The 12,056-nt window shown below is 35.6% G+C and overlaps 1 protein-coding gene across 1 annotated transcript in view; it reads left to right on the forward strand.

Moving 5' to 3' along the window:
* Malrd1 (MAM and LDL receptor class A domain containing 1) overlaps positions 1-12,056 on the forward strand; it is a 658,259-nt gene that overhangs the window by 459,757 nt on the left and 186,446 nt on the right. The window contains exon 30 of the mRNA XM_021195116.1: positions 7,583-7,744. Coding sequence (XP_021050775.1) covers positions 7,583-7,744 — 162 coding nt within the window. The remainder of the gene's footprint in view (positions 1-7,582; positions 7,745-12,056) is intronic.

A 12,056-nucleotide genomic window follows, 5' to 3' on the forward strand; every position in this document is an offset into this window, starting at 1 on the left:
CACACACACACACGAGAGGAGGGGCGAACATAAATTAGAAAATAAATGTTAGGTTTGCAGCATGCTTAGTTGGCTTCTTAAAGAACTAGCTACTGATGGGAATTTAAAAAAAATTGCACATACATTATGAGGATAACTATGAATACATTTTAAGAATTTTTATAGAAAGATGAAGATATCAAGGCTATCATTTAAAATCCCAGATGAGCCTTGCCTGGTAGAAAGGAGTAAAAACCAATAAAACCCTTCACACTCTGAAGGCTCCAATTCCATGCCTGAAAAGTGTAGCAAAATGACTTTTATACAGGCCCAAGCCACTAAAAGTTCACATGGAAAAACCCTCCAGTCCTTGCCCCCTTTTCAGGATGCTTCCCAAAGATTAACTGAAAGTTACTGGTCTTATTCTGAATTCACTGCCTTGAGTTCAATTTAATTTATTTTTAGGGTACTACCTGCTTCCCATGACCTTAAAAATGTATTTTCCCATATGGCTTTTGTTATAAAAATAACTCCTTTAATGCAAATGCTCATCCTCTAAGCTTCAGTCTCTGCTACTGAAGCTGTGCTGGTAAACTGTAAGATGCAACACCAAGCGAGTGGAGACCACACCACAGGTAACCTGACAGGTGCTATGTGCTCATCACACATAGTAGTCACAAAGGACACTGAGAAATCACTGGCCTTGCCTCACCACTGAATTTTAAAGAGTAACTATGTATACGTTAATCTCTGTGTGTCCCCAGAACATTAAGACAATAAGGGATCAATTGGTACAGCAAGGTTACTGATCCTCATCTCAACATAATCAGCATAGGAATTGTTTTGAAGCCCCTCAGCAAGTCATTTTGGATGCACATTATGGCATATTTAAAACTCCTATCCAACATCAGAAATCCCACACAAGGATTTTGCACTGCCTTCGACATCTGCATCTCCATGAAAAACCTGTATAAGGGTCTGAGAAAATCATGTCCCTAGAAGAGTAGTCTCTGAAGCATGTCACTATATATTTTTACAAGTAAAAGAAAAAAGTTTAAAAAGCACTTGCAAAATATAAATGTGTACTTATTCTTTTACTAACATTTTTATTAGATATTTTCTTCATTTACAATTCAAATGCTATCCCAAAAGTCCCTTATACCCTCCCTCCACCCTGCTCTCCAACCTACCCACTCCTGCTTCTTGGCCCTGGTATTCCCCTGTATTGGGGCATATAATCTTTGCAAGACCAAGGGCCTCTCCTCCCAACAATGGCTGATTAGGCCATCTGGGTTCTTTCCAGCTTCTGGCTATTATAAATATGACTGCTATATATGCAGCAAGACATGAGCTCAGGGGTACTGGTTAGTCCATATTGCTGTTCCTCCTATAGGGTTGCAGACCCCTTCAGCTCCTTGGGTACTTTCTCCAGCTCTTCCATTGGGGACCATATGTCCCATCCAATAGATCACTCTGAGCCTCCACTTCTGTATTTGCCAGGCTCTGGCATAGCCTCACTAGAGTCAGCTAAATCAGGGTCCTGTCAGCAAAATCTTGCTGGCATATGCAATTGTGTCTGTGTTCGGTGTATACTTATTCTTAAATATAAAGATACACTTCCTTTTTAAAAAAGCAAAGAACTAATTTTTCATTCTTCTTGTTTAAGATAAAAATCAAGATTTTCTTAGAAAATTTTCCATAGTAGTTGCCAGATACTCTGTGTTTTGCATTATTAGTTTTTATTTTACTGTAAATTCTATTTTCTTAATAATATATCCTGATTATGATTTCTCTTCTTATAGTCCTCCTAGTTCCTCTATATCCCCCCTTCCATATCCACTCCTTTTCTGTCTCTCAATAGACAAACAAAAATATTTCCAAGAGATAATAATATAAAAGAAAACTAACACATCAGAGTTAGACAAAACAGACACAGAATTACACAAAACACACAAATAGAAGGAGTCCAAGAGAAGGCACACACACAAAAACCTCACTTGTTCATTCAGTCAGAAGCCCCATAAAAGGGCACCTATATAATGAAAGCCAAAATATATATGCAAGGGACCTAATAGAGACCAATGCAGCCCATGTATATGTACTCTCAGTCTCTATGAGTTCATACAAGCTTTGATCATATTGATTTAGAAAGCTTTGTTTTCTTGGTGTATTATATCTTTTCTGTCTCTTATACATTTTCTGCTTCTTCTTCTTCTTTGGGGTCCCCTTAGGCCCAAGGGAGGGGAATTTGTGGAGATATCTCATTTGTGGAGATATCGGAATGTTCCAATGTGTCTGTCTCTACATAATGCCTGGATGTGGATGTCTGTATTTGTTCTCATCTGCTCCAGGAGAGTACTTCTCTGATGATCTGATGGTGACTGAATATGACACTGATTTATGAATGATTTGTGTTATATAAAGCATTCTTTGGGCTTATGCCTGATAGTTGTATAGCTGGAATTGAGTTAAATGGATTCTCATTTTCATGAAGAACCACCACAATGATTTCCATAGTGGCTATAAGAGTTTGTCCTCCTACCAGCAATGGATGAATGTCCCTCTTTACATTTTCACTAGAATGAGCTGTCACTAGTTGTGTCGATCTTAACCATTTTGACAGGCATAAGATAAAAACCTCATTTGTGAAATCTTTATTTAGCTCTGTACCCCAGCTATAATTGTGTTATTTATGTTTTTGATAACTAGTTTCTTGAGTTCTTTGTACTTTGGATATTATTCTACTTTTGGGTGTGGTGTTGGTAAAAATCTTTTCCTATTCTATAGGCTACTCCCTTGTCTGAATGATAATGTCATCAACCTTACAGAAACTTTTCATTTTCATGAGGTCTTTTTTATTAATTGTTGATTTTTATGCCTATTCTAACACGATTCTCTTCATACAATTTTTTCCTATGCCTGAGTTCAAGGCTATTCCCCACATTCTCTTAGGTCAGGTTTAGTGTATCTGAGTTTATGTTTAGATATTTGGTCCATTTTGAATTAAGTTTTGTGTGGGGAGAAAATATGGATTCTTGCACATTGACCACCATTTGTTGAAGATGGTGCTGTCTAGATTTTCATTCCAAACTATTCCTAACCTAGCAAAGAGAAGGAAAATTTGGTTCATATCACACTTGGCTAGTAGAATAATAAGCCACCTGGGGAAAGGGATTGTTTCAGTTTAATATACATCCTTCATTTAAATTAAAATACTCTGTGTTACTACACATGTGTGGTACCCTGTTATACATACAGGCAAACACACATACACATAAAGTAAAAATAATGAAAAAAATTTGTGTTAAGAAAGACCTAGAAACCAACTGCTAGATACGTATTTTTAAAAACATAGATATATTTCTAAGCATAACTGTTTTACTAAGTCAGTTAATTTTAGAGATATGATCTTCTAACACATTGTCAGAGTTGAAACAATTGTAAAGATAAGGCAGACTCAGCCTAAAAACTTTGGATAAAAGTAAAGGTTATTGTATTCAAAATTAAGATTTGCAAGAGTGTTTTCTGAATATGAGAAAAATTGGATTGTGTTAACCAAGACAAAATACACAAAAGAGTGTTAAAGATGATTAATATGGCTTGAGCTTGTAAGGTAGATAAGATAAAGCCTATGCTAAAGATAGTTTCTACAAATAAACCACAGGCTTGTATTGGTGTGGTTATGAAACTTAAAACAAGGACATGAAAAAATTCTCAAAAGAAAAGTACCTATGTTCTGGTGACATTTGGGGTATATAAATAAAGAATATAAAACCAATAGTGACTCTGGAGGCTTGAGTCTCTATAAAAGGAAATAAGGTTCATGTTAAATGGAAATCTCACAGAGGACATACTTGGAGAAAACACTGAGATAGTTTGGAAAAAATGGATGCATATTCCAAATGGAATGCTGCAACAGTGTTTGAAATTGTTAATCTGTATTTCATCATGGGTATGTATTTGCAGGACATCTATTTAAATATATATGGAAAGGAAAAGTGAGGATATACAGAGTGAAAAACCTAAATAAGAATATGCATTTTGACATGATGATAGAAGACTGACGCAAGTTGTAGTAAAGACATGAGAAGGAACTGTGACACTGGAAGACAAGAAAACATGTATGACCTTACAGAAGATGAGCTGTAGACTAGGAATAACGTTCTGATGAAGAGTCAGGATAAGAGGCAGAGATTACCTTTATAAATCAGAGAATCACATGTTTTCTGATTGAGAGAATGAAGTGTAAGAACATATATATCCTGGTTTCTGGTGTGAAGTTATTTTACTCTTGAAAGTTGAAGGGGGTCTATGATAGTTAAATTAAGCCATCAGGGACAAGATTATACAACAGGAAATCAAGTAGAACAAGAACTATTAGAGTTAGAGGCCAGAAACAAGGTTCATGGAAATACAAATACTCCAGAACTCATGTGAGAAAGCATAAAAATAGTCCTGACTTTTATGGTTCTGAATATTTGATGATGTGTTGACTAAATGCTTGGATCACTGAGTTTATTACAACTATTCATAGTATAATCCTATTCTGTATTATAGAAAGATAGCATAACATCGACATGAAGCAGGCTCCATAACGAAGCACATAAAATAAATAGATTATATGGTCATTTTAAAGGAATTAAAACAATGTACTAAAAGAAGAAAAATTTATTAAAATTCTTTTATTTTTAGTGATAAAATGAAACAATGCTTAAAGAAGTAAAATAACTATTTATAGAAATTCTCTTAGGCTGTCTCTTGTGAGGCTATGCCAGTGCCTGGCAAACACAGAAGTGGATGCTCACAGTCAGCTATCAGATGGAACACAGGGTCCCCAATGGAGGAGCTAGAGAAAGTACCCAAAGAGCTAAAGGTGTCTGCAACCCTATAGGTGGAACAACAATATGAACTAACTAGCACCCCCAGAGCTTGTGTCTCTAGCTGCATATGTAGCAGAAGATGGTCTAGTCAGCCATCACTGGGAAGAGAGGCCCCTTGGTCTTGCAAACTTTATATGCCCCAGTACGGGGGAGCACCAAGGCCAAGAAGGAGGAGTGGGTGCAGAGGGGAGCAAGGGGGGAAGGATATAGGGTACTTTGTAGATAGCATTTGAAATGTAAATGAAATAAATACTTAATAAAAATTGAAAAAAAGAAATTCTCTTAGGAATTCAGTAAGTTGTAAGAGAGCGTCATTTCTGTGTGTTCTGTCTTCAGCACCCATTTAACACAGAACTTTTTGATGATTAAGCTTTAATGAGCTACGTTTAGCATTTATTAATAAAAACATACGAGCAAGAAGAAATTTAAGAAATAACAAAATTTTCATTATTTATTTTTTAATTTTTTATTGGTTCTTTTATTTATTTACATTTCAAATGTTGTACCCCTTCCCAGTTTCCCCTCCACAAATTCTTATTCCCCTTACCCCTTTCTCTATGAGCATGCTCCCCTACACACACCCACTCCTGCCTAGGTGTGCTAGCATTCCCCTTCCTGGGTCATTGAGCCTCCACAGGACCAAGGGGCTCCCTTTCCAGTGATGCCCAATAAGGCTACATATCTGCTATATCCCCAGCTGGAGTCATGGGTCCCTCCATGCGTACTCGTTGGTTGGTGGTTTAGTCCCTGGTAGCTCCGGGGGGGGGGTCTGCTTGTTTGATATTCTTGTTCTTCCTATGGGCAAACCCCTTTAGCTCCTTCAGACCTTGCCCTATTTACCCATTGGGGTCCCCCAACTCAGTCAGATGTTTGGCTGCGTGTATCCGTGTCTATATTTGTCAGGTTCTAATTTCATTCTTTTAAAAGAAAGGAAATGCAATGGCTATCTCAGTTGATGTAAACTGATTAATTAACCCAAGAATTCTCTCTGTCTGTGTAACAGTTAGATTTTACAGTATGCTCTGGAAATACTAACATCTTTTTCCAAGTGGAGATCAAATGAAAATCTGGTTCCTGGGACATTATTTTAGATCACAGGTGACTAGTGGATGTCATTTCTTAACTATTAACTGCTTTCGTTTTGAAAACTTAATTACTTTTGAATGAGTTGCCAATCAATAGTTTTAGAAGATAGTTTTTTTGTAGTTTAGAGGCTAGCCTGGATATGTGCCTGGATGATATGTAAATTTGTTTGTGGCCAGCACGGTCTACTACTCTACCCAAAGGCACCTTTCCTTTCAAAAGTGACTTTGCTTTACTAATGACCTAACTATGCTGTTCAAACACTAGAGCAAATCTCAATGCACTAAATATCCACACAATGGAATCTCAATGCACTAAACACCCACACAATGAAATATGTTTGTTTATTCAGCCAGAATGATTCATATGAACATAAAGTTAAACTCATGGTTTGGGCATCAATCTGTTTTTTATGTCATTTGTAAACATTATTATTTAATCCAGATAATTATGTAATGTGTAAATGACAGCACTCAAACAAATATTCTAGATCATTTGAGAGAAAAAGTATTACAGAATAAGATACTGCCAATTAGTGTAAATATTTTAGCTATATAAAGTTCATATATAAACAATTAAATGATATGAGTTACAGAGATGTTTCAGTGGGTGAAACACTTGCCATTTAGCATAAAGACTTGAATTTAAAATTTCAGAACTTGTGTAAAGCCAGGAATAGTGGTATATGTACCTGGCATTTGATACTTTGGGGGATTAATCTTTGTTACACCCTTCTCTACCCCCCTTTCCACCCTTTCAACATCCTAACACTAGATAAGACAAAAAAAAAAAAACATAAAAGGAAAGGGGGCAATGTTTTTATTAGACTACTTCCCAATGATTAGGGGCATTAAATTCATTGGGGCAAGTTTGATCTTCACCATCAATATATCTATGTTTTCTTCCCTTTTATTTGCCCATGAGTTCTTAAAAAATTGTGACCAACAGCACCCAGCCAACTAACAGCCCACTCCACCTCTTGGGGCTCTATCATTTAGGTATCTTTTGAGAAGTTCCCAGAATTCTAAGTATCATGCAACCATAGAAAACATCTGCAACTGGAGAAACCATGCCCCTGCTAGATCAAGAGACAAATCATAGTCAGCTGCTGTGGACAATCTGCAACAGTCCTGTATCCCACACCTGGGATTAATAAAAACAAAACAAAAAAAAAAAACAAAAAAAACAAAAAAACATATTCTTACAATATTTCTGTTTTTAAAAATAAATCAAAATTTCAGAATTCTCACTATAGATTTGCATCTGTGTTCCTGGTGTTTGTGTGGCTAAAGTAGAGGTAGAGACAGGTGAACAGATCTTTGGAAGTATCCCAGTCAACTAACCTGGCATAGGGAGCTGCCAACAGTGATGAGATGCTTTATCAAACAGTATGGGAGGACCTGAGGTTGTACTCTGACCTCCACACCCATGCTATGGCATGAGCACATTCAAAGCAAACATAGTTATACATGACACACACACACACACACACACACACACACACACAAGTACACCAACGTATTTCAAAAATAAAAATAAAAGAATCATGAGATAAAATGATTTGAATTACCCAAAATATACTGAGGCATATAGTCTTGTAGACACTTTATGATGCTTATGTGAACATCTTGTTTCACTAGGGTATTACATAAGCACTGCAGGAAGCTGCAATTTTGAAACTACTTCAGGAGACTGGACTGTGGACTGTGGACTCACCCAAGATCCTGAAGATGACTTGGATTGGAGCATCGGTAGCATAATTCCTACTGAAGGTTTGAGCGGAGATTCGGACCACACACCAGGTAAATCTGTCAGCTGAAAGCAAGTCTAGCCACATTTATAAATCTTCTTGTAGGGTAAAACTTGGTAAGCTAAGTGAAATGGACAGCCCTTCTGTTTTAACTACTGAAAGGTTAAATGGGCTCAGCTGTCACTGTCACAAGAAATCCATGACTCTTTAGGAACAAAAAAAAAATTAAGCATACTACATTAAGAAACTTTAATTAGCTCCTGACAGAATCACATTTCTCAGTAAAGATAGGGTGTATAGAGAGATAAAATTACACAAAGAAACAATTTTGAGAAATAATAGTCAAACTGTGATCAACTCTCAATGACTGTACCACACAATATATCGTACATTTTGGTACTAAGGACAGCATAGGCTGGCATGTGACATATTGAAAAAAACAAAAAACAAAAAACACAAACAAGCAAACAAAAAGACAAACCACTGATCCTTTCTGCAAAGCATCTAAAAATTTTCTTATAGCATATAATTTCTTTCAAATTACAATTTTCCCCTTCCCTTTTCTTCCTCTAAACCCTCCCTTGTTCCTTATCTTCAAAATTAAGGCCTCTTGTTCTTCAACAGTTGTTTTATATAACAATGAAATGTGTATATATATGTATATATATATATATATATATATATATATATACAATATGTATAATTTTTATATAACAATAAAATGTATATATACATATAACATATATTTTATAATATATACATTTATATAAAAACATACATTTTATAACATATATTATTAAATATATGTTTTTTTTAAGTTAACAAATAGCCTCAAATATCTGATTTACTTCATTTCACTTGTGAACACGAGCAGTATTATAGGAATCGGCCGATGCTTGGTTTGTTGGACTGAGTAACGGAGATCACTTGCCATAATGTAGTCTCCTGCCATTTGGCAATCTAAAGAGAACAAAAAGAGCAGCTCCTTCACCAAAGTAAGACATTTTGGGTGGACTGGATTTTGATTTCAACAATGTCATAAGCGCTCTTAGAAGTAGTCTCTTCTAACAGTTATAGATCCACTACCATTCTGACTTCACAAGCCAATTCCTTATAAAATCTTTCTTTGTCTCTCTCTCTTCTCTCTGTATGCCTGTCTGCCTGTTTCTCTTTACTTATGTATACCTATGTAATATATATTTATTTATGAACATATATGAATTTGTATGTTTTTAAAACATAAATATAGACCTATATTTATTTTATACATAAATAATTCTTTATATACACATATATTTATGTATACTATATATGTAAATAAATATAAAAATTTATATTAATAAACAAATATATTTATATATATTTATTAATATATTCAAATTATTTGATCTGTTCTCCTAGAAAACCTGAAGGCAATATTCCCTTCAAACAACTGATGCATAAGAACAGTAGAAAAACACAAGTAATGTATGGAAGATTGACTTAGATATTCTATGATTAGAAGAAAACATTGCTTTATATTTATGCTTTCTTTTTTATATTTTATTGGTTATTTTATTTATTTACATTTCAAATGTTATCCCCCTTTCCAGTTTCCCCTCTACAAAGACCCTATTCCCTCCTCCCTCCCCCCTACCTCTATGAGAGTGCTGCCCCACCTGCCCACCCACTCCTGCCTCAGTGGCCTAGCATTCCCTTATCCTGGGATAAAGCAGCACTACAAATAGCTCTTCAGCTGCTTGCATCAGATGGCAATCAATCTAGAGTTTGAATACATGTCTCTTTTGAGGTGATGGAAGAGATTGGCTGTTGTTCATCTGTGTTGCTGTGCTTCAGACAATGGCCTGGAAATAGATATGCCCGAGTTCTTTAGACACACCCCTTATCTTAAGAAGGAATTGAAAAACTATAGTAGGCTCCTAATGATCTATCATTATCAGTGATACAAAATTCTGGTAGTATCAACTGGGAAAGATGGAAGTGATTTTTGCCTTTATTGAACTTGAAAAGTGTGTGTAGCGTCTCTTGAGGACATGGGAGAACTTTCTCTTGATTATTTGTACAATTTTATCTTAACTCTGTTATCCACAGACCAAGAAATGAAATCTTCATGATCTGATGCTGTATTAGCATCCCTGTTAATGAGTAATTGAAACAGTATATTTTCAGAGTGTTCTCAAAACAACCTGATAATATCATCTTAATTCAAGAATATGGCTCAGCAAATTAGATTAGGCATCTCTAAGACAATAGGCGGGCAAATAAATATTAAGGACATTAAATAATTTTGACTCTCTGGAAAATACAAAGTTTTTTAAAGACTAACATATTCAAAGGGCCTATAGTTTTTTTTATAAGCATTATAGTGCTTCTGTTGATTAAATTGATATTTATAGATGTTTTCACTTACTGCACTAGAAACTTCTAAGGACAGTTTTCATGTTCATCACAGGCTTACTCATGATCTGTTTTAGAGGCATTGCTTAATTGTAAAGAGAGACTATGAGCATCACTTTACTCTGCAGTCTATAGAAGAAAGTATTTAGTCTTAGTATATGCTCAATAGAAAGGGTGTCATTTGAATTACTGAAATTAATGTAGGCATAACATACAAGACTTCTTTGTTCCTTTTCTTTATAATTGTATTTTCTCCTTAATGATATAATTTATCATCTTCATAACCAGTCTATATACTCTAGTGGTAAAGTCACAGATTCTGTAATTATACATTACCTTTAGCATACTTGGAAAGTACGTGTGTAGGTCATATGTTACTGGTTCAATGTTCTTTTGTCTAGTCACAGCAGTATCTAATGACAAAGATAGTTTTCAAAACCTACTTTAATTAGGGTATTTGAATGCTTTAACCTCCCTTCTAGCCCACCACCCACCAAAGGTAGTGGAAAGGAAACGTTAGGGCAAAGAAGGATGTGATCCTGTTTAGGAGTAGTTCTTTGGAGTGAATCCAGTCTGAGTTATTAGGATATTCACAGTTGAGTTCACATAAATCAGCAATGGTATCTCGATCCACTCATGAGCACCACTCATAAATCAGCAAGAGCAGTTCAATCCAGAAGAAACCAAGAGGCTGTGCCAATCCACCAGGCTCCATTGAAGTGGCAAGAAGCCACTAGAATACCAATACCAGAACAACACCAGATGGTCTTTGGTGTGTTCTAATTACGAAGTCACAACAGACAATTATTAGTAATGAGTGGCAAGGTCAACCAATACCACACAGCATTGTCAGTGAAGATCAGCATCAGTAAAGCCCAACTGAGACCAGCAAAGGGTGGCAAAGTGAACCAATGCCATATAGCATCATCCACTGTCAGTGGGTTACATCTATATCCTCTCTAGACATCACATGTACTATCAAGATTCACTCTAGCAAAGCATCATAAGCCCCTTCTCCAGGCAGCTTCCAGAAAAGACCACATGTTTGTTCCAGAAAAGACCACATGTGTGTTCCAGAAAAGACCACATGTTTGTTCCAGAAAAGACCACATGTTTGATCCAGAAAAGGCCACATGTTTGTTCCAGAAAAGACCACATGTTTGTTCCAGAAAAAAAACCACATGTTTTTACTCAGCAAAACATCCTCCCATGTGTCTGCTTCAGCAAAAACATCCTCTCGTAAGACATTTTCCAGAAAAATATCACATAGCATAACTGAGTTTCCAGAAAAACCAGAAATTACCACTTAAAGAAAGAGCCCCATGTATTCATGATAAGCTTAGAACTCATTACATAAGTAAGGATTACAATCACTTCCAAAATACTAGGATTATAGTCATATAATATCATGTCTATCCTTATAGCAATAATTTCAAATATAAAGAAATATTTAGAAATAATTTAATTTGATATCTTGGAGCACCATACATACTGGGCACACAATAACTGTACTTCCTGAGAGAGATAAGTACTTTCATTCCTATCCCAGAGGAGAAGGAACATGGATAATAAATTATTTTTATAAGCCCATATCACAAATTAACAAAGCCTGAACAGTAAGACCAGGAGATAAAGCTTAATCAAAGCCATTTCCAGGGCATGACCATGCTATTTTGTGTTTTAATGCTCTTCTATCTGACTTCCCTTAAACTCATTAATCAAAACCACCTTGCTTTAATTCAATGTAGGACTTCACCTTTGTTTTCTGAGAAGGCACAAGAAGACTGCAATATTTATTTACTTAGGAATGCTGGCAGACAAGAACATGTAATTTGATGTAGAAAATCTAATTCTTCTTCATACATATAGCATATCATTCTAATTCAGTTTATTCTGCTCTATACACATGCACACATATGAACATATGTATGTATACAAAAATAGATGTCTATCTTGTTACACAGCTT

Source organism: Mus pahari, chromosome 3 (assembly GCF_900095145.1).
Source record: "Mus pahari chromosome 3, PAHARI_EIJ_v1.1, whole genome shotgun sequence".
In the NCBI taxonomy this organism is placed as follows: Eukaryota; Metazoa; Chordata; class Mammalia; order Rodentia; family Muridae; genus Mus; species Mus pahari.